Source organism: Polyergus mexicanus, unplaced genomic scaffold (assembly GCF_030449975.1).
Source record: "Polyergus mexicanus isolate NDT 795.1 unplaced genomic scaffold, iyPolMexi1.0 SCAF_15, whole genome shotgun sequence".
Lineage (NCBI taxonomy): Eukaryota > Metazoa > Arthropoda > Insecta > Hymenoptera > Formicidae > Polyergus > Polyergus mexicanus.
The window spans coordinates 437,299-461,853 of NW_027223335.1; the positions used below are offsets into that span (position 1 = coordinate 437,299).

General features: G+C 37.2%; 1 protein-coding gene across 1 annotated transcript; it reads right to left on the reverse strand.

Annotated features, from left to right (window-relative positions):
- Nucleotides 1-1,811: 1,811 nt before the first annotated feature.
- On the reverse strand, nucleotides 1,812-22,345 carry LOC138939868 (homeobox protein unc-42). Its single transcript, XM_070308138.1, has 6 exons — nucleotides 22,032-22,345; nucleotides 16,138-16,265; nucleotides 15,743-15,850; nucleotides 6,232-6,414; nucleotides 4,268-4,367; nucleotides 1,812-2,646 (listed from the first exon to the last, which is right to left on the reverse strand). The coding sequence occupies exons 1-6, from the start codon at nucleotides 22,249-22,251 to the stop codon at nucleotides 2,540-2,542; spliced, it is 846 nt and encodes a 281-aa protein (XP_070164239.1). The 5' UTR covers nucleotides 22,252-22,345; the 3' UTR covers nucleotides 1,812-2,539.
- Nucleotides 22,346-24,555: the final 2,210 nt, after the last annotated feature.

Genomic DNA, 24,555 nt, shown 5'->3' on the forward strand with positions numbered 1-24,555 from the left:
TTATGACCTGTGCGTTTGTCAAATGTTTATACACTGAATCTATTATAATCAGTCACTTTACAGTGCGATTTAATTTATACTTTATTCATTCAAAAAGAATTACCGCGATGTCGATAATATACTCTTAATATACCACATAACGATTGACATTTGCAATCGATGCTATCGATGAACGAAGAAAAATTAATTTCTTCGCTTAATAAATTCGTCGTTACGATTTGTTGTTTCTGACAAATTTTGGCTCTACGGCACCGGATACTTTCTCAGTGTAAAATAAGTTTAAAGGCTGTTGCACACAAATTTACATAAATATACAAGCGTACCGTATAATAGTATTCTCGACGAACAAATCGCTCAGCATAAATTCCGTCGAACAATATTTTAAACTAATGCCGAACATCCTATTGCTCGCGATACGCTAATATATGTCACATCCCCATTTTAAGAATGACACGAATTTAAAAATATGAGCAATTCGGTAATGTTATCAGTTATTCTTATGTCACTCTCACTTATAACTCTTATCTTTCGCTCACACATGCGTGATATTTTCTAAATCGAATATACACTTACAATTAGTGTTTTACGTTTCGTACGTTTTCTTTTATACGTAATGCAAAACGCAAAATCGCATCGTCCTGTGTCACTTTTGGAAGGGTGATGAACCACGTTCCCGTGTCGATTTGTGTGCAACGACATCTAATTTATGCGAAGGGATGAGTTTCGGCAATACGATGGTCGCGACGAACAACCCCCTGGCGCCCCTCAAATTTCAAACGCAAAAGCACTGTCAGATACCGCCGTTCAACCATGCTCCCATATCTCTCTCTCTCTCTCTCTCTCTCTCTCTCTCTCTCTCTCTCTCTCTCTTTCTCTTTCTCACCCTCTCTCCTCCGCCCCTTGTTATCCAAAATCGTGGTCAACATAAGCACACAAATCAATCCCTAATATCGTTCACTAAGGGTATGCTTACACTTTTAAAAGGACATTGAAAAATCGCATATGCTAGAGTATCTGCCGATTACACGCTCTCTATGTATCTATATCTTCGCCCTTATGTACAATCTCGTTCTTTGCCCCCCCTCCCCCTCCCCCCATTCCCCCAATATTTTCCTGTCAATTAACGAAAGCGTGGCACGTATCGTTGTTAAGAGATTAACAAATTGTCGTGTGCAAGTATGTCAAGTGTGCATTCGCGCGTCGTGTGACGCGTTTATCTTTAATGAAAGTAATTAGAAAATAGACAACCGCTATACGTAGAAAATATACAGATATCGCGACAAAACGATTTTATACACACCAATCGCAGAACTATCGCCATTCGCGAATCCAAAGTATGGGGCGTTTCAAATATCGCGCATTTTTTTTTTTTTTTTAATATTGTAAAAAAAAGACTGATTCTCTTCTTTTTTATAGAAAAAAATTAAGAAAATTTTTTCTGCACTGCGAGAATCGAAATATAGATGTGACACACTATCTAGCTGAACTTTCAATTCAATTCAAATCGCGGCGGAATTTTTCATTTTTTTTCTTTAAAAAAGATTAAACAAATTAATAAATAATTACAAAATTAAGTTTAATAAAATAAAATAAAAAAATCTTTACTCTTGTATTTTTGCTTATGACACACGGACATTCGTAGTAAAATACAATCAAGTTTTTCCCTCAAAATATTGACACATCATTCTAGAATAAAACAATAAATATTTCGAATTAAATTTCGCTACGATTTTGTTTAATTAAAATTAATATATAAAAAATATAAAACATGGAAAAAGAATATTTTTCCCTACACGAATTCGCTCTTAAAATTGATTTCACAAATTTTGTTTTACTTTAATAGAATCTTAATTCAAGATTTATCTTTGCGAGAGAAGATCTGTACTAAATTCGCGCGATTAAAAAAAAAAAAAAAAGAAAAAAAAATACGCGATATTAGAAACAATTTGTGCGTCGATCGTAATACATTCTATGTCGTGGTAATCACACGAGCAGTCATAGGCGAGAATATAAATAAGTATGCCAATTGAAATTCTGCAACAATATTTCTTTCGCACAATGCAATCAACTTTTACGCTCTGAAATTCACATTTCGAGTGCTCGAAATAAACGCAGCCATTTCATCATAGTACTTAATCAAATTCAACATCGCGCTTAATTATAATATTTAGCTTGCCCGAACAATATATGTGACGAAATTCGAAACGTAATCGATGAGCGCTTTCACGCGCGTGTATTCGCAATATATGCGAATCGAGCTTGTTTGCTGCAAAGCGAAATGCGAGGGTGTTTCGCGAAATCAGGATGTCGATGCGGCCGTGCGATTAGCGGTAACGCAAATGGATCATCATCCGTATTTCTGCTTTTATCTCTTGCCTTTTTCGTTTGCGAAACGGCGAAACGTCGATTGGGCTTTAGCGATCTCGTCACAATCCACTCGTGTTTCTCTTGCCCCGTCATCACGATCGTCATTCGATCATAAATACGATGTCGGATTTTTGACGAGATCCTTCAATCGCCCTCCCGCCTCCGTTTACAATTATGTTTGATATTGTAACATGGGTGCGGCCAGGTTCGGGTGGTGGGCTGTATTCATTCTCAGAGCGGAGATGCTCTTGTTGTACCATTCGTCCTCCGCTGACATCCCTGGAAAGAAAAAATACATTTTTAGGCGAATCACGTGCGATTTAAAGCCGGATCGCCAAGAATTTAAATTTTTCATACTTTGCTTAATCATCTCTGTGTGTGATCTTTATTTCTAAATTATATTTCTATTTATATATATATATATATCAGTATCGTGATAAAAACGAATTTTTAGTACATAAAAGTTACATTGCAAGAACATAGAACATATTTACTATTTTGCATTTTATACAGTAATGACAAAAACTATATTACAATTTTAACAAAAGATTATAATTTTAAAGATGTAAATTTATCTTTAATATATATCTTAAATATATATTATGTTAAAGTTAAATGAAGAATAAAAGACACGCAATACGAAATTTTTGCTTTGCTTATAAAATAATTGCAGTCAATTAAAAGCAAACATTATTAACAATAATTTTAATTAATACAACATGGATGATATTATTCTTCTAATAAACCGATGCTGAATGTCACTCGGTGCGAAGAATAGCGGATTTCTTTTGTCTCCCGAAAGAATCTCGAAGAGTGATTCGATTTAACGACTTTCCGCGGAGCTTTATCGAGTCTGCTAATCGGTCAATTTGCTATCGTATTAAGACGTTAAGGAGAGAGGCGTTAAATCGTTAAGGAGAAGCGACGAGATTGCAAGCGGAGCGGAGCGTAGAGCAATCGCTCGCTCGCGCGAAGCAACCTCGGCAGGCAGGCAATTCGCGAATAGTCTTGATTCGATTTAAAAGCGATATTCCATCTCGCGCCGGAAATGGTGTAAGACGGCGCTGGGGGACGGAAATGGAGAGAGCGTCTTGGAGGCTGGCGGGCAGAGAGCTTCTCTCGTGCCCGGGCGTCGGATTCGCACCATTTCCGCTCCGGATTTTTGCGGAATCATTCGATAACGTCGGGTCAGCATCCGCGAAAACAGTGCGGAAAGTCGCCGAAAAACTGGACGAGAAAGCGAAGCCGAAGAAATTAATTTATGTCCGTTTCGCGTTCACGAGATTTTGCGAAAGAAACATTGACACGTGTGCGATAATCGAAAGACAATTGTCAGATCAAAAATATGTGTATACGGTCGATGAAGCTCATTGCAAGATAATGGTAACATCGTAAAACAGTGCGTTCAGCAAAAAACTTAATAATTATTATAAAATCGTTACAGATAAGATATATAATAATTAATTTATAATATATTTACACAATTTTATTTAATTCTGACGTTTCTAATAATATCTAGCTATCGTATAAGTTTATTTTTTCTTAAACTCTTCCTACAAAATTAACTATATTATACTTATAGCGAAAAATTATTCGTAAATGGAATTTTGTTTTAAATTAGATTCTTTCATTTATGATGTTTTTGTATTCTAGTTTAAAGAACTTAGAGTACTGCAAGTATCGGCGCTATTAAGAATGATTTAAATTCGAATGCGATCGATTTCCCGCAAAATAAAAAAAAAAAAAAAAAAGTAAAATTGATTACCTTCAAATTCTGGAATTAAAGACATTTGCATGATCCTTGACCTAAATGAGAGCGCAACGCGCAAACCATTCATGTCGCTCATTTTACGCACATGCTCGCATTTAAAGCACCGGCGTTGCATTATTTATAACTCACCCATTGCATCTTGTCGCATACCGGTGACGGCCGACATATTCGACGCTGAATGCGACATGGAAAACGGCTGGGTCATGCTCGGATAAGACGTCGTGCCCATCTGAAACACAGTTTGTCACGATCAATGACGTTAATAATTTCATCCATGATTTTGGAGAGAGGAACAATCGGATGTTAAGATTTAGTCACAATTGCATCGCGTTCTTTGGGATTTTTTTCTAATTAAATAGTATTAAAATGCCGCATTAAAAATTTCGCATTAAAAAATCGTTTCATTCCGTTTGAAAAATAGATGCGCGATTTTAATATTGCGCGGATAATACAAACGAGCGAAAATGAATTCTGCGATATCAATGAAATTATGAAAATACCTGCGCGGTTAGAGAAATTGAAACAACGGGAAGAAAGTAATGCGGTAATTAACGTGTGTGAAACATAATTATCGGCTATAAGCCCACTCTTACATCTCCATTCGCTGGGAAAGGCAAACGCGGAATCGAATGTGACAAGGGGGATATATGGTTTCGTTATAAAAATTAAACGCGTAATATACGTTCGGAACTGATGGAAATTAATAATGCGTCGCGGTGTCTATTTCCTCACCGTAATCAATTTTCCAACGTGTTACGCGATCCTACGTAATATCGCAATTATTAAATACAATTTTATGAAGATGGAAAGAAAAAAAAAACTAGATCCTCTTGCGTATTATAAAATGATAAAAAAATGTATTTTCTCTAATACTATTTTCCATCTTGATACTTTTATCAATTTTATTATTATAAAGTAATTATTAAATATAAAATTATTAATTATGAAATAATTATCATTTATTTATTATGTATATATATATATATATATATATATATATATATATATATATATATATATGGTATATATATTCTTGTTTTTAACATCCTAATTTAATATTTTGTGTATGTGTACGCATGTGGCTGGGGAGGGAGGGAACACATTATTGTTAAATATTTTTAAAATCCTGAAAAAGGTATATCCACTGATGCAGAAAGCACTTCATAATTTATTTTCTTAAAAATTCAATGAAACATTCAATAAATAACATAGATGACAAAAAGATAAAGGAAAAGGAAGAGAAAGAAAAATCGAGTTGAAAATTGCCTAAATAAAATATGTCTTTTCTTTTTTCTTTCTTTTTTCTTTTTTTTTTCAAAGAAACCGATAGACACGCTCGCGAGTTATCGGCTCAATTAAAACGGTAGGCATTCGGTAATTCGGCCGACCCAACTAATCAGCCGAAATGCAATTTAGCTATATCGACCGATAGCGATGCGCCGGACATACACGCTCAGGTGCACTCCAATTTAATACCTCGGTTAAAATCATTAACGAGAAACGCATCGAATTCATTCGCAATATGTGGATCTTCAACAAACCTATCGTTGTATCGAAATTCTCAAAATATATGTAAATATATTTTTGTTTTTCAAATTAGATATTGAGATCGCGATATCCTAGTTTTAAAATAAAAATATTCATCTATTTACAATATATATTACAAGCAATATTTTCACACTGCTTTTCTATAACATGACTAATCGCACGTTATAAAGCAGATTATTGTACAATATTTTGGTGAAAAATATTTAAAACAATTTTCTCAAATCTCAAGTCGAGCACGCGATTGTCACATATTTAAACAATTTTAATCCTTTTATTTTCTCGTATATTAAATTAATAAGAATTTGCAGTAGCTGTACAAGATAAAAGGGAGTAAGATATATAATATATTTTAGGAGAAGATATCTTTTTTGTTCGTCATTTCTTCTTTATATCATTTTGTTTATTAATATAATTTGTTTATATTATTTACTTGCCATTATTGAGAGTGTATCTTCGCGCTGAGTGTATTGGTGAGCGTGCAAAGCGGCGGGTATCGATAATAATGAAATTTCGGAAGCGTCCTGCGCGTCGTAAGGGAGCCTCACCTGGGGATAACGATTTATGCCATTTATGCTGTTGTGAGGATGAGGGTAGGGTTGATAACCTCTGCTAGCACCAGGATAGATATTCCTCATCATGGCACCTTGGCAGGCGGGAATTGGTGTCAAAGCCTTCTGCAATTGCTTCTCCTGCTTCCGGTATTTCGCTCTTCTATTCTGGAACCAAACCTACGCAGAAACAAAATTGCATAAGCGAATAGGTGCAACCGTACATTAACGATATTTAAACAATTAGTACAATCAACTTAATTTCTCACAACAATCAACTTAATTTCTCTGTGTGCGTGTATACTATTAGTATTTCGATTATTAGATTCTAGCTGTGTGTATTATTATAATTATTTCTTTAATTGATTTAAATCAAATTAATATATATATATATATATATATATATATATATAATATATATTTTTTATGAGAAAAAGAGAGAAAGTTCGGCAAGTTTTGCATTACATATAATTTTACAATATATTATTACACAAACAATGAATGAAACATACGTTGGAGTTATGGATTTATTTTTTCACAATGTAGTTTTTTTTATATTGCATTTATTCATTTGGAATCGCTTCGAAGCGATATATAAACTCGAACATATATGTATATCAATTTGTCTGCAAGCGTTTCACCAATATACATGTATATCCATTCTAAATCGGAGAGAAAACGTATCAATGTTTGATTCGATTCCATAAAATGCTTTATAAAACATAAATTTAGTTCATTTTCTAGAACATCAAAAGTTACTTCTCTTTCATGCTAAAAAAATATTAATTTTATACATTTTCGCGAGATTTAGAGCTTGAAAGATTAAGATATTAAAATCCACAAGCTTTATATATATTTTTGCAACAAAATAGCGAGCATGAAACTAATATAATGATATACGATACAATCGCACGGGAATACTTAAAAAATTTACTTCGGTACAAGCGAGTTAACAATGGTCTTGCGATCAAAAAAATGCCACGAATCTCTTGGATCAAAAAATGGTCTCTTCTTTTTCTCTTATCTCTTGAATGGATCCTAAGTTTATCCCCGGCAACCCAGGGTGGTTTACCTATCGCCATTTTGCATCGGGCAATTTCCATTGTTTCGCGGGATTAGTAAACCCATATTGGGGCTTGCCTGAGCCGCCACCGACGACTCACCCCGGCATCCACACTGGCGCACGTTTCCGCACTCCTCCCTCTTTTAGCTCCTCGTCCACCCCCGTAACCTCCAACAATCTCCACCCTCGCGCCCTACCCTACCACTCAACCGACAGACCCCTCTTTCTGGCCTCTGCCAGAAAGAGAAAAGCCTGCGGCTTCTCGTCCCGGGTCGGGGTTGTTTCCACCCTTACCGGTGACGTCACCGGCGCCACCCGATTGGCCGATGCCGCGGCGGTGACGTCACACCGGGCTCGCTCATTGGCCAACACGTTTTATCGACATTTCTACCGTGCACCCTCTCTCATCGTCGCAGAAGTGGGTGACATGGGGTGGGTTCGAACCGGATCTGTTCTCTCTCAAACTCTCACTCTCTCCGTTCTTCTTTCTCTCCCCTCTTCTCCCTTTCTCTCATACTCTCTGCATCCTTCTGCCTTACTCACTTCCCAGCTCTATCACTCTTTGTGTGGAAGCATGGCGTTTTCGAAGAGTGTCTTGTGAAATATCCGCAGTGATATTCTCGTATCAACCCGAGTACGCGGGAAAAAGATCACTATGTGTTCGCGGAAAATGGACGAATTTTTATTACACGAGTTTATTAACAGTCTTATTTTTGTGTTCAATGTTTCTCAAAATCTTTAACTTTGCCCATTTTTATAATTTCAATCCCGATTATTTTGCTACTTGATTTACGTAATGGAATACTGCAGGTTTTATCTTAAAAAAGAAATTTACTCATACATACACGCATATAACATATATACTTACACGCAATATAAAGTTTACGCAAATCAAAACGGATTACACTATTCCGTACGGAAAGATGTAATAACGAATGTTGCGGTTGTTGAAGTATAGGAATTAAATAATCAGAAGAGATAAAATTAGAAAACAAGAATATTTCGAAAAATATATTATTTATAATTATTTTTATTTTAAATATCTCTTAAAAATATTTAAAATCAAAAACCGATTTCTTATTAAAAAGTGTTAAGTTAAATTCAAACATTTTTCTAAATGCTTTATATCGATAAGAAAGTTTATCTTATTAACAAGCTAACAGCTTAAAAAAGATTTTTCTAACTATTTTAATTGATTATTTCTCTCAGTTAAATGTAATATTGATGCTGATTTATTAATTAAGCCAAGAATCTAACATCAAATGGCAGCCTGGCATGTTAAAGGTCATCGCAAATCTATCTCGTGTTAACCCACGTCGCAGAGATCAACCCCTACGCAAGAAATAAATAGTTCAGTAGTGGGATTATTTTCGCTCTATTGGTCTTTCTATTATAATATATTGTAATGTCTCTTAACGGTACGCTTAAATTTTGTACAAGTATCGACTTGCGAATTTTATATACAACAGAAATAACATAACAGAAGTATTTGCAGAAAGATACATTACTTTTAAAACTACACGTAAAAGATATATTTTAAAAATATGTCAATAGAGAAAAATTAATTTATATTTTATTAAATTTATTTAACTGTTAATTAAATATAAATAGGTATACGTATAGGACTCGATGGTATTGAGTGACAAACGAGATTAGACAAGTAATTTTGCAATTTTACACAATTGGTTTTTAGATTATCTTGGATCTTGGTCAGATTGCCAAATTAATTAGAATCAAAGGTCGGAGTTCAGCGAATCAATTTCAATTTATATTAAATGTTGCGATAATACAGATTGTTTAGAGGAATAATTTGTAATTAAATTATTTACAGTATAGAATCAAAAATCCCCTCAAAATGACAATTACTTTTATATCGCGTAAGTGGAGAAGAAAGATATATCCAAAATTATAAAGCTAGAGAGATGCTCACAATTTAAATAGAAATAAAAAAAATATTAATAAATTCATATACATTTTAATCATAAACGATCTTGCATAGGAAATTACGACGAATGAAGTTCTGTGGTAGAAACATCTAGATACGCCGAGCAGAGTAATGGAATCTTATTTAGATTAATTTCTTGCCGCGAAATTGGCTAGAATCCGGAATTACTTAGTCGAGAGAGACAGAGAGTACTCAATTCGGATATTAAATATTATGGAGAATCGGTGCGATTATCGGAACAATAATAATCGGAATATTAATTCTAAAATGAATGAATCTTAAATCTAGATCTACGTCGAAAGGGATATGATTGGGAAAAGTCAGCGATCGTAGATTACAGCGGAAATTGTAGAAATTGCCGAGTTTCATACTTCTTTCTTAATGGTATTACATAAATTTGCAAATAAAGTGAAAGAAATATTTGCGGCGACGGGAACGATATACGATTCCGAAGGTAAAGCCACATTTGAAGACTCTTAACAAAGGGCTTGATTAACATTTTCATGACGAGCATGCATCGTTCTAACTCACATGTATGGAAATCGCGGAACGTGCGAAAGGCAAGTCGCATAATCAATCTCAATTCGCATTGGAATTCTCGTCGCGGGGCGATTTGCAATTGCATAAAACACACTCAGCTTTCGAATAATGTGTGTGTATTACCAGATACCCCGTATACTACTCGAAGCTGCTAATTCTAATTATGTAGAAAATATATAGCGCATTAAAGTATCAATCGAAACGTGCGATTCTATTTTAAGAGCGTAACATATAATACGTTCTAAAAATATATAATAGTATATAAATCGAATAACATCATAAATATTTTTAAAAAACTAATAAATGTATTCAGTATATTTTACATAATTAAATCGTGCATTTCGAAAATAAATCAAATTCTAAAACACGTTAAATCACCCGAAGCATGAATAGAAATTAATACAAAACCTATTTTAACGAGATTTTCAAAGTTTAATTTGTATCCGTCAGATATATTGTACAAATAGAGCTCGATTATTTTTTGGACCTCACATTTTCGCGAGGACGGCTTGTCAAAAATTCCCAATAAGAACTCGATTCCCATATTTGCCGCTGTATATGCAAATGACATTGTCGACGCTTCGTTTAACTTGATACAGCGTGTTTCCGTAAAATCTAAAACGGGACGTATCTTCACGTATCGTGAATACTATTGCGAATAGACACATTTATACACGTATATTACGTACAAAGTGTCCGAGAATTGGCGAAAACTGGAAATAGATAGTTTGAAATCCGCAGTCGATTTTCGTCAACAAGAATAACAAAACGCAGATAGATAGATTGTAAAAATATTGCTTGAAGAGATTGCTAAAAATATTCGGAGATCAAGTACTTTTTGCGGGAGAGACAAAAGGAAATAATTATATTACGTTACTTGTCGTTAGAGTGAAATTTATTTTAAACGTATAAATTATAGTTTAATGCCGAGTTACTTCGGATTTAATTACTTTAATGACGAGTCACTCCGAGTTTGAGATATCCAATATCCCCCTATATCTTTGTTAAATCGACACTGATTCGAAACTTTCGACAGCGCTCCGCTTATCAGCTAATGTACATCCTCTACATACGGTATGCATTTACGGACGGGTAGAATAGGTTGCCCGAAGAGAGAGATTCGGTAAAAGGGTGATTCCTTTTATTTTCCTCTCTCCCTAGAAGAGCTTTTCGAGAACATACTTGCGCGTGCTCGCGTCCCTCAAGGCGCGCACTCTGCGAGAACTGGAAAGCTAAGAGTTCGTAATTCAATAACTGCTCTCTCCCCTTCTCTTTCTCTCTATCCATCTATCTATCTATCCGTCTCTTCCTTCTCCCCCCCCCCTCACGTTCACTCATAGAGAAAGATAGAGAGAAAGAGTATGAGGTAGAAGAGAGATGGCTATTCCCACGGGGAACACGGCTCAAAATGTCTGCTATGAGGATCGCGACCGAGAAAACTATCCTCCTCCCCTATATGCCTGAGAGAATACTGTACTCTGATAGCTAACCCACATACTAGCTCGAGAAAATGTGATACACGGGTAATGGCTTTCTCGTGAAAGAAAAAGAAGGCAAAAGAGCGTAAGACTTGTTAATATAATGATGCTGCTTGCGCATCCATTTCGAAAATTATGGATATGACCACGTACGATTAAATGTACTTATGCAATATCTATACAAAATTCACTCGAAAATCCAACTATCTAGTTTTTTTTAAGAGAAACATTGCAAATCAATTTCTCTTCTGGCTTTATATCAATCCATCCCTTTCACACACAAAAAAAAAAAAAAAAAAGAATACTAGATTATCGGAACACAGTAAATTTTATAATATAAACGTAGAAATTTTAAGAATTATAATTAATTTTATATAAATACATTCAAATGTGCGATTACAGATAAAATTTAATAAACACACATTATTTTTTTTTATATTTATATTTTTATATTATTTCTTATATACTTAAAAAGTTATACTTTTCTACTTGAGCTTACAGTATTTTTAAGCCGAAAAGTTTAATTCAGATTGCCTGACATTAAAATAAAAATAATGCAACAGTTATCTACCTATATATATATATATATATATATTGATACGTTTAATAAAATTTAAATACTCCCGAATACACGTTATAATTATATTATTATTCGTCTAAGCGCGAAGAATATAAAGTCAAAGAGCAAGATAGTTGCCAGCAATTTTTTTGCTACTCATAAATTTTCTTGTTTCCTGTCGGATAGGAAGCCGATTTTCTTGTAAAACGCTCGACAGGTAGGTAGGCTTCGATCGGAAGTCGAATCGAAGTAAAAAGGTCGAATGAAAACTCGGCTAACTCAATATCGCGGAGCTCGGGGTTTCCCCTTTCTTTTTCTACGGCATAATGGGATTTCTTGTGCAATGATTCGAGAATTATTCTCTTACCATGGGGTGTCACTCGATTTTTTTTTACTATCATTATTCATTATCGTCATAAATACTTTCGCGATCATAAATACTTGCGCATATATTATATCAGTGACTTTAACGATAAAACGTCAGAATATCTTTTTCGCATTTGTAATTTTTTTAAATATTTATATATATATATGTATAGTTAAATATTTTTGCGGCTCTAGTCTTGTAATAAGAATTTTACGAAAATAAAATCTAGTTTAAAAGTAATAAAAAAATATAAAGTTTTGTTATTATCAATTTGCCGTCTATCTATAGAGAAATCTAGAATTAGAAATGAAAATAATTTAATGCAATCGTAAATATTATATATTTTTATTTGTAATCATCAAGCAATCACGGAAAACATTCACCCCGCTCGACCAAGTGTTTTGCTTTACCTTCCTATTAAATTTATTTGCATGCTTGTGTGTGCATATGTATGGTACGTAGCGGTACATTACATCTTCCTACCAAGTTTCCTGCAAATCTCGCTCGAAATGACATAAATGGACGGAAACGATCCTACACTATACCGCGTTTCGCCTGGAAAACGCTCATTCAAGGTGCACTAATTTGCGCGCGTGCGTTTGCGCGTTTAGAGAAATTGCAAATCCCGTAGCGTTTGCGTCTCATCATCAGGGATGAATCTACGTGGAAACTTATATTTTACAATCTCCTCGAGAAATCTTACAAAGTATTTCTCCTTACAAATAGTTCTCAATTACGTAAAATATATAATAATTGTCTAAAGAGTGTGTAAGATATTATATCTAATAATTAGCTATTAAACACTAATGCATTTATATTATATATGCAAAATATATAGAAAAATGTAAAAAAAGATTTTTTTGTAACAAACGACAATTAATAATCTCTAGGTACTGGAAAAGGCTTATACATCGTGAAATTTTGCATTGTTTATTGCATATTATATAAAAAAAATTACAGACGTCAACATATCTCGAGAGCAAAACAATTTTTTTTTTTTTTTTTTTTTTTTTTTTTTTTTTAGTAAGAGACCATCAATCGAGCAACGTCGTAGAAGTTGTTCCTTTAAAAGCTCCCACGCTAGTCACGGCATTCTGTTTCCTCAAAGATAGCGACACGGGCCGTGGAGGCGGGAGAGGACGAGAGAGAAATAGACGGCGAACGAGGGTGGCAAAGTTGAGATGAGTTGGGCGTGCAGGGGGTTGGGTGACGCTGTACCGGAGGCTGCCATTATATCTGAGCCGCCATTTTAAATTGAATTTTCTCCACCCTAGATAGATCTGAAACGTCTCAGGCTCTTGCCGGGCTCGCTATTCCTTCCACTACGAGACGAGGACGAGATGGTGCCGGGGTGTCGGGGGGGATGGGGAAGAACGTCGGGAGAGACAAGGACCCTCTCCCTGCCCCCCCCCCCCCTTTCTTACGTGGCCGCCGTCCTACCTTTTTCTTCCACCGAGAACCCCTGTTTCGCGACGGATATCTTCCTAAACCCAAACCGACCTCACGATTCCTCCAGGGGACGACGAAATTTTCCTTCGCCCATCGCGTTCGCGTAGAAAACGGGTAGGAAGATGTCTCTAAATTTTCGGCTGATATTTACAATTTATCGTTATATCATTTTATATGAGATAGATAGGTGTATTGAAATTTATTTATAATTAGACGTTACTATTTATCATTTTTGGAATTTTTCATTCAATTTTGCAAGATTAACTAAAATCAATTCTGCTTCAGCGTTGCATTCAAAAATATGATTACTGAATTATAATCCATTTTACGTATCTTTTTATAATGCACCGATAATATTATTAACATAATCATTAACAGATTGCGTGTATTATTTACGTATAATAGATATATTATATAGAATGATTTAATATTTGATAAAATATCATAAAAAATTTACAGAATTTTTTTCATTTATTCAAGTGTAGAGAGAAAAAAATCCAGAAAGGAATGCGAAATGAAGTAAAGAGTAAAAACTAATTTAATGCGGTGCAAGAGATCAATGAGATTGAAGAGTATAGATATATATATTTTGATCGAAATGACGAAAGTTTCCTTATGCGAGGTGTACCGTTGGTTTGAGAGTAACCGGGATGCGCAAATTCGCGAGCGTTAATTACAGTGCGCGCTTTGCAGATTACAGGTAATTGGCCGATTCTGGGGCAGCCGCGCGCCGGAAAACCAGCGACTGGAAATGACATTTAAAACTGCGAGCCTCTCTCTCTCTCTCTCTCTCTCTCTCTCTCTCTATTTCTCTCGTGTTTGAGGTCGGAACGAACACAGGACCATCCGCCGCGCGGGTTGTGTACCTCCTCGCGGCGGACACTTTGTGCATCGGTTATAACCGGCGAGCGACGAGCGCAAACCGCGTTTTACTTGGCATCGCAGTTTAACAGGGTTAAGTCGCGGCGGTTCCCGGGCTTTTAACTCAAACAACACCCCGTTGCATTATATATCAAAAGAGCGCGACGCACCGGCAACTGTTTTAATATGTACCACTCGCTCGCTCGGAATTTGGAGCTGATACACCAACCCCGACGTCTCCTCTTCCACCACCCCTCCTTATCCCATTCCCGCTTACCTCTTTCTCTCTTATTACCAAATCCTCCACCCTTAATGTCATCGCAAACCGCACCACTGTCATAAAACTCACGTTTCCATATGGAAGAAATTCAAAATTTCATTACTATAACTTTCCCGTGAATCGTAATTTTTTTTCTTTATAAAAATTTACGCTATTACGTGTAGAATGAAGAATAATAATTTTTAATGAACGTTCTTAAATACTTTGATATCAATAATGTGAAAGATCATATCTGTTTCGCAAGACTCGAGAAAAACCAAGAATCGTCATCTATCGTCCAGCGTTTGATGTAAATTTTTCGATTTATTGAAAAAAGTATGTTGAGACCCCCGTTTCCGTCCCCCTCCGATCAATTCCACGACCCTCGAAGAATATAGGGTGTCTTGGACCTGGACATTTGCGCGCGTAATTTCATTCTGTCACCCCACATGCATCTTTGATTCAATTATACAGTGAGTCACAGTCAAAAAGATAGACTAGGAGATAAGTATGCCTACAAACTTTTCGGCATCATCAATACGAAACATAATCTTAATAGACTGTCAAAAATCTATTCTCAAACAATCGTCTGCTGATGGGGGGGGGGGGGGGGGGAAACTAAAGAAAAAGAGATGCCAAAGGAGACACGTTGAATTGCAAGAATATAAAAAAGCAAGCATTTTGCAAAATATTTTGTTATAAATAATATCCGAAAACTAATCAACTCTCACATGCGATCTCTTAATGACGATGTGTCAAGATGTGACTTATTCTCGTATGATTAATTAAAAAAAAAAAATAGGAGCTGTTTAAGAGAGAACATCTTTACCAGAGACCGATGCATTGTTTCAATTTAGATTTTCTTGTAAAAAGACACGAACGCAGGCGGAAGGGTATCAATAATTATTAAATATCTATGCTTCTCACTCGAAACGTCGGATTCGAAAAATCGTTTGTTTCGCTCTTTGCGAGAAGCAGCGCACTCACCTGAATTCTGGCCTCGTTCAATTTGGTGGTCCTCGCCAATTCCTCCCTGCAGTATATGTCCGGATAATGAGATTTTGCAAATGCCGATTCCAATTCTGCCAGCTGCTCCTGCGAAACAATTGGAAAGCCGGTGGTAAAGGCCGATTTGAACTACCCGGCAGGAAATTTCGCCGCGATACGAAAGATTAGGGCTAATCGAAATGTTATTATCGATTACAGGGTTCGATGTCCCCCTGCAGAAACATATACATTCGTAAGAAATCTCGCTGATGAAAGAAGATATGGAAAAAAAGAGAGATACTAATAACCAAAAGACATACGTTGAAAATACTCGCGAGAATATTAAAAAATAAATATTTTGTGGATACTTTTTTTTTTTTTTTTTCCGTGCCAACCTGTGTAAAGGTAGTCCTGTGTCGCCGTCGGGCGGGTGTTGGACAACTAGCTGTTGTAGGTGTGTGACCAATATGAGGACTAGAGGCGCATGGGTCAGGCTTCAACTTTTTAAAAGCGCCTTCTGCTCCTGAAAAAAAAAAAAAAAAGAAATATATAACTTTAATATTTTTACAAAACCACACGTAATAAGATTTATTCGATGTAGACTACATATATTGAAAAAAAAAAAAAGTTATATACATTTTCGTATTTGCCTCACATTAAATTAGAATAATATTGTATTTGCCTATACAGTCGATACGACGATAGATAAATTTCAATTTTATTCACATTACATTAGTCAATTGTATTGTGTGCAGGTGTATAATTACTTCATAATTTCATAAATTAAATTATTTGCCGATTGCGCTTGAAATTATTTTAACGGCACATTAATGTGTACGTTGTGGCCATCGAATAATATATTGAGTAGCAAAATTGTATGTCGAACAGATAACGATATAACGATACATTAAATTGTTATATATACTAAATTTTATTCATATTTAAAAGATAATAATCTCCTCTCCTCTCGCTAAACGATTCATTTTACGTAATGAAGAAAACGATCGGTTTTCTTCATTAAAAAATAATTCGCATTTAGAGGACACGATTACACGCTTACTTGGCAACAAACGAAATCGAGAATTAGATACGCGAAAGAATAAAATTCTCGAAGACTCGCAGATTCGGGAAGAAAGTTTGTTTAATTCCGCGGAATATTTCAATAATCACTTACTTACGACGAGAAGTGCTTCTCGTGAAGGCGCAACACGTCGAAACTATTTTCCGCGACCAAACCGAGATGTTTATACGCAACATTTTGCCAGGGTAACGCGCGATCAACACTCTCTCCGCGGATTCCGGTATACATATCGTTGATCCGTTAGACGACGAAAGAGTCGGACGGGAGCGAACCGAAACTCGATTTCCCGTATCGCTTTCATCGTCGGAAAATTCGATATTCCACGACGAAGGCGCACGATCCGCCGAACTTTCGACCTCGGACGGCGACAAGGTCCGCGTCCGCTACCGTCGTCGTCGTCGTCGTCGTTGTCTTGGTTGTCGACGTGACGCGGCGTCGCGGCGCCGGGGCTTTATGAACGAACGTAGGTACCTACCCGGGTTCGCACGGACCCGGGGTAAGCGTGGCGAGCCAAGTCCCTCGCACTATGCTAACTTGGTTAGGGCGTTAATGACCTAATCATGTTACATGCTGATTCAATGTTCAAGGATGAATGCTGTCCACTTTACATACCTTGCCCGGTTACCCGGTGAACGAGGAAACTCGGTCAAGTTCAGCGAAGAAGGCGAAGGGCCCCGGCGAGGCCGTTCCTTCCGCTTATTTCGCTGTGTTCTTCGACAATGTATATTATTTCTTTTCTAATATTTATACATTAATCTCTTTTATCGGAAATTCTTTTCTGGTAATATTTTAATTTTCGAGAAATTTTCCTCGACTATTACTTATGTTTATTAAGATCACACGTTTTGAGAACGCATATCAAATTTTTTTAATATATATCTTGGAATATAGGTGAGAAATCAAATACATAGAACTTATTAAATTTTTTCGAGATTTATATACCGCAAATGGAGTGAATTAGAATATAAAAATAAAAGATGAAAAAGAATTTCACGGAACATTCGACCATACGTAATCACGCGCAATTAAATTCTGAAAGTCGTGATAACGTGGACTGGGAGGAATACTTTGTTCCATTAAAAGTATATTCCATTTTAACGCAACAAAAAGCTCGTCCTAATTTTTTGTACATGAGTATAGATTGAAACGAGATTTTCATAAATGATACGAAATGAAATTAATGTCTCATAAAAGGTATCGGCAAAAAAGTGTTTTCTGCCATCTTTATGATATCGAAATGAATTTTTCCCATTAATTCATAGTATACCGTATATAACAATGGAATATCGACCCATTTACGCAATGTATGATTCTTTTGTATAATACGTAAAATATTGTTATAAGCATTCCTCGCAACTATTATTCGACCGATACACGCAAACTTATAAATATTGATTTTATAATCTAATTACAAGGGAGCAAAAAGTGTTTATTACTGGATTGTATATATAAATTTAGAGTGGTGAAATATATTTGCGCACTGCTGTTTCAATTTGTTCGGCATTTGAATTCGTTTTTATGCAATTATAGAGTTTTTCGATTGCAGAAAATAGGCAGAAAAAGAATTACATTTGTCGGTTTTATCTTTGATGTAAAAATCTACTGAAAAATTATATCCTTGTAAATTATATCTGTTAAAACGAATACACTATAAAACCATAGATATAAACATTTATAGAAAGGATGAAATATTATTACAACCAGATGAAATTATCGTTACAGTAATATAATTGCTGTCTGTAGTTATACGTAATTAACATTACGTAAAATATACATATACCGTTAAAGACTTCTTTTAAATATGATTTTCTGAAATTTTGAAGAAAGAGAGAAAGAGAGAGAGAAATCTATCTTAATGATACTTTTTTTATCGGCAAAAAATAGAGAGACATATAGACGATCATAAAGATCTTTCTCTTATATTCGTGCGCTTTGTATTTAATTGAAAATTATATTATTTTATACATAGTATCACTTTTTAGCCACAATGCTGCTGAACATTAGATATAAAACAAGTTTCTTTCGAGTGGGATTAAAATAATACTGTATCATGTTGTATATAGAATCAGAAATCTCATTTTATATATTTCAATAAAATTGTCAAATAATGAAAAATATTATATAAGAAGCGACACTTTTAACTGTAGAAAACATATAGAATATTCGAGATTCGACGAGTCATTTTTCGATTTTAAAAACAGTTCAGAAATAATTATTCCTCCGGTATATCAAGTTAGTCGAGAGATACGTAAAATAAAAAATCCTGCCGTATCTCGGCGATTCACGTCGCGCGTATCTCGTATAAATTACGAGATACGACATAATATTTCGCGAAATAAATTCGTACAATCCGGGAGAGGAGCGAAGCGAAGCTTGTGAGTGACGATAAAATGTCGGCAATATCGCACGATCCGTTCGCAGCCGTTCGCAGCCGAGTTAACCCTTTGTTGGATGAAGCTACAAGCTGTTCGCCGACAAGCTCGACAAGAGCGACACTCGAGGAAAAGCTCGAGGAGAAAGGAGCGAGCCGCTGCGAGGGAGCATTGTGGCGCCGGCCCGGCGGCGAACATCTGCCCCCGCAGATTTCGGGAACAGTCAGGAACGTCGAGGGGCGGGGGATAGGGGGGGGGAGGGGAGGCGGGAGGGGGCGGAGGGATAATTAGCGGTGATTTTAACGAGGTGACACGCGCGACGAATGACACGATTTACAGGATTATCGGTAATGCGATGGCCTTCTCCCGATCTACAGCTGTCATCCGTCGGCATCTGCTGTCACATTAGAACTCACGTTATCCGATCGTGCGGAAAGTGATACGCGCGATTCATTCGATGCAATGCCAATGTCGTTTCTTCTCGCGATAAACCGCGAGAAATGATTGAGATTCTTATCAATTTCACAGCAGCAATTTCGAATATTCACATCGACAAATCTGTTTTGCCAACATCTCAGTTTTTCATATGTCATTTCCAGATATTACCGTATATTAAAAAGCTAGTGAATATGTTAATTCGCCATTGATATTGACGAGAAGATGTGCCGTCGAGTAAACTATTGAATTACTCAACATTTATTCTCACGACACGTAATTTTAAATTCTTAGTATAATTTAATAATAAATAGCAAAAAAAAAAAAAAATGGCAAAGCAAATGATAGTTTTCTTCGAAATATTCGATGATCGCGCGCTCTTCGATGATTCTACGTATGCAATATTAATTTATAGAAAAATAAGGAAAGAGAGAAAGATATGAAAAATTAATTCAAATTATAAACAAGTAATTTCAAATTATACAAGTTCTTCTTCGCGATAAGTTTTAAGGGTTTCTGGATAAAAGGCTGGATGAGTGAAAAAAAAAATTTATTTACTTTTACCATTACTTCAATACGGTTTTAATTTCAAATTTAATTATCAAAACATTTAGATCCGAAGATTGAGAGAATAGCTGTAATGACTTTAATCGACATTTTCTCTGTGAGAATTATTAGATTTAATTAAAATATTTAATCTTAATATTTCACACAGTAGTTAAGAATTATATATTATCGCAATGTTGTCAGAGAATAACGCGTGTAAAGCGAACAAATTTATTTCTCTCTACAAGTTCATGTGGAAGTTGACGACGTTACGGGTCACTCGACGAGAGCGGGACGCGCCTTTTAAGGAGGATACGGGAACCGCGCGCGCAGAAGACCGTCGCTCGAGAGTACTTTTAATACCCGGGAGAACGCGCGCGGGGGGTTAACGACATTAATTTTTCCCTCCACCGCCGCGTCCTGTCCTCGTTTTATTCCGTTACCTCTTTTTCCCTCGTCGCGAAGCGGCCCGACGCTGTCGGATTATCATTTGCATGAGAATCCCGCGGTAGTCTCATTTCGTTTCCGGAAACCCTGACCTTGAAGGGTACGACGGAATGCTTGGATATCGTGATTTGCAAATCGGTGCCACCGCGTGAAACTCACGCACGCACACACACACACACACACAGATATAATAAAGAAAAAATTCTAACGATTGCCGTGTCGCGATAGACCTGTTGAACTTCGCACTTGTCAATTGTCAAATCTCTTAGAAATGAAAAAAGTTTACGGAAGCGATACAAATAAATCTTGTTAAAAACGCTTAGTTTCTTCGAAGGTATGAAAAATTTAATGAATTAAAACAATACAAAGTTTACTTCGCATTCTTATTGTCAATTCGCAACAATCGCATAATATTAAAGTGTTTGCAATTAATTCAAGTCGGCTATAATTTATATACGAGGAGCAACTCTATCATCTTTGTATTTGTTTTGGAACGATGCAATGATTAAACGCGTTTAATAAGTACACAAGTTGACGTTTCGAGCGCACGAAACACGCGTTACGAAATACGAGTCGCGATACAATAACAAAAATGAGAGGGAACGAAAGAGATGAGCCCTTTCATTCGAGCCCGATGCCGAGGTCTTTCGACTCGTCGAAATCGGGCGCGAGAGATTCGTCACTCGTTCAAGCTTCGTCCGACGTTTCAAGCCCACCCCATTAACGCACCCTCGGTGCTAAGCTCTCTTAAGCCCTACTAGCACATAATAATAGCCCATGGAACAGGTACCACCATATGTCTGGCCCACCCGACCCATTGTCAACACTCCGGGCTGATCGCGTCGCCAGCGTAAACGCGTGCTCGGGGCTCAACAAGCGGAAAATACGTCTATCTCGAGATAGCACGATGCCCATTTTTCTCGACGATGCAAAAACGCGATACTTGAAAAGTTATAAAAGTGTATCGAATTGAAATAATGAAACAGGTATCGAAATAATCCGCTTCTTTCAAGTACTATAAACTCAACGATTTCTATTGAAATTAATTACGAAATATGTGTTCTTGGTTAAGCTTAACAAAAATAAAAAATATACGTTAAATATATCAACCGTAAGTATAGTAATTTATATAAAATCTTATTTGGAATACGGCATGTATTTCAATAAATATGCATATAAAATCAAAATTATTGAGACATTTATTACTGATATTTCCAGTTTACTTCTTCCATCGATAAGAAGAAAAAAAAAAGAGACACAGGCATTCTAATCTTTTTCAGTTGAAGTAATAATAATCGCGCGCTTAAATAAGATGAGGAATTTATTTCTTTGTTGATACGAAATAATAATATAGATAATGAGAATGGAAGCGTTAAATGATTAGCGAAGCTGAAAAAATGGCACTCACCGACAGTCGTGGTGGCCCCGACGCTGCTTCTACCGGGAGTCGCGGCGGGCGTTGGCGGGCTCGCCTCCAGGCCCTGATGCACCCCATATAGACCGAAGTCTTGCTCATTCGAGCTTGCGCTACTGCACTTTCTCTTCTCCTGATTGTGATTTAGATGGAAGCTGTCGTTCTCGACCAGGCCGACGCCGAGCAATCCCAGATTCGGCCTGAGCTCGTCCATCAGCTTGTTCTGGCCGCAATTGGCGGCGGCTGCCGCTGAGAAGTTGAGCTGCCGGCTGAAGATCGCCGGGAATATGTTGAATTGCTGGTGATCGAGGCTGAGGGCAGTCGTCGGCAGGGACGAACCGCCACCGCCGCCACCGCCGCCGCCGCCGCCGCCGCCGCCGCCTCCGCCGCCGACGGAGGTACCACCGACGGAACCGACGCCGCCCGCACCGGGACCCCCGGTACCTCCGGACAAATCGTTAGCCAGGGTGATGCCGGGGTAACCTGGTCGAGGTAGCTCGTATTGGTAGCACCTGAGCGGAATCTCGACTATCTACGAGGACATTTTCTAACGCAAGTCCCCGATGATTGCGTTATCCTTCTCGGATCGACGCACCGAAAGATCCTTGAGATCGAGGACTCCGGCGAAGAACGGCTCGTTATCTTCCAGCGATCTGTCAGTGACTTTAACGAAAGGCCGGATCCGCGAGAAAATATGTTTCTTCTGTTCAAGATACTTAACACTTTTCGGAGTACGCGCAACGGCTCCTTTAGAAAGAATAATATATCTTGTATGATCTGCCGTTATGTATTTTTTATGAACTTTCCAAGAAGATCAGTCGAGCAATTCTAAAGATATCTTTTTTTTTTTTCAAACATTCTCTTCTCAAAAACACTCGTGCAGGGCTGCACACCTTTAGTATCACTATTATTGAAGGTTCTTGCTATGGGTGATAGTTATTTTAAATGTTATCGCATCATAAATATTGAAACGAGATCCATTTGTGTGTATGAGTGTGCTTGAAAAGTTTAAAAAAATCAAGATCGGATAATTATGTATAAAATATTGCTTATCGATTTAGCTTTAAATTAATCTAGATTTTCACCGCTAATCCAATTTTTATATAGTCTTTGATTCTCTCAGTAATATATATATGTATCTAGAAAGATTTAATAGTTAATATTATAATTATAAGTTTATATTTTTATATGTGATTTTTATATGTAGTTTTTACGTGTGACGTACTTTCATATGTGATGTATACGGTCTTAATGTTCGTAAAAATTTGCAGGCAGCAATAGATTTTTGCAACAGTTGTTCTTATCAGTTCATTTCGCATTTAGTAGAATGGACATCCGCGTGAAATATTATTTATTAACAGAGATTAATTATATATAGTTCTTTTGGACTGTGCTTCTTTCCTGTAACTGCAGTTTCGTTGCACTTTTGACAAATGAAGATAAGCGTTTTTTTTTCTTTTTTTTTTCAAATTTCACTTAGAATTGTGGTTCTCTTTCTTCATGCTTTTCTGATGTGGTCTCTTCCAAGAATTCTTCGATTAAAAAATCCAAATCCAAGACACGTGAAAAATTTTCGGAGACGGATCTCTCTTCCTTGAATTCTCTCTTCGTTAACAGTTCGAGATGCAAAAGTCCTTTTGATATTGCTCTTCGAATAGCAGATACACGAACAATTAAAACGATGCACGATATCGATTTAAGAATCTATGAATCGCCAAGAGGACACACGACGGCGGATAATCAACGCAACTCGGTCGCAATTTAAATCCGATTATCTCGTCGATCCAATTAGAAGGGTGCGCGACCCCCGCGAGGGGGAGGGTGTCGACGGGCGTTCGGCTGGATCAGCTGGCCTTGAAAATTCGAATATCGAAGTAATTGGCGAGAAATGGCGCGGCGTGCAAATCGGTATGAAGAAATGGCGCGCACCGACAACGACGACGACGACGACGACGACGACGACAACGATGACGGCGACGACGGCGAGGACGGCGAAAACGGCGAGGACGACGACGGCGATGAGGACGTGCACACGACGCGCCCTTCCGTCCTTCCTTGCTTCCTTCCTTCTTTCCTTCCTTCCTACGAAGGACAACGCGGTGGGAAAACCCGATGACGACAGGAGAGCGAGTCAGAGGGGGCGACCGCTCGCCGTGAGTTCTTGTGGGATTCTGTCCGCGAAATGCAGTTATCCCGGTGACTCCGCGCGGGGGTGAGTGAGCAGAGAACGCGTACGAGGGGTTGCCTCTCGGCCGTCGTCGTCGTCCGTGGTAGGGGGTTGTTGCTCGTAACCGGTCGCCCTCCGCCTCTGTTCCCGCGACGCTGCCGCCGCCACCGTTACCCCCGACGACACGAGAGGGTGGCAGATGCGCGGATTGGTCCAGTGTTGGATGCGTCGCCCCAGCGACGACCAATCGTGCAGGCCATCGGGATGTCCCGCGGCACCCCCGTCGCCACTGCCAACATGGCGCGCGTACCAATAAAAATTCCTCCGGAAAATAGCCTGCGAGCGATTTTC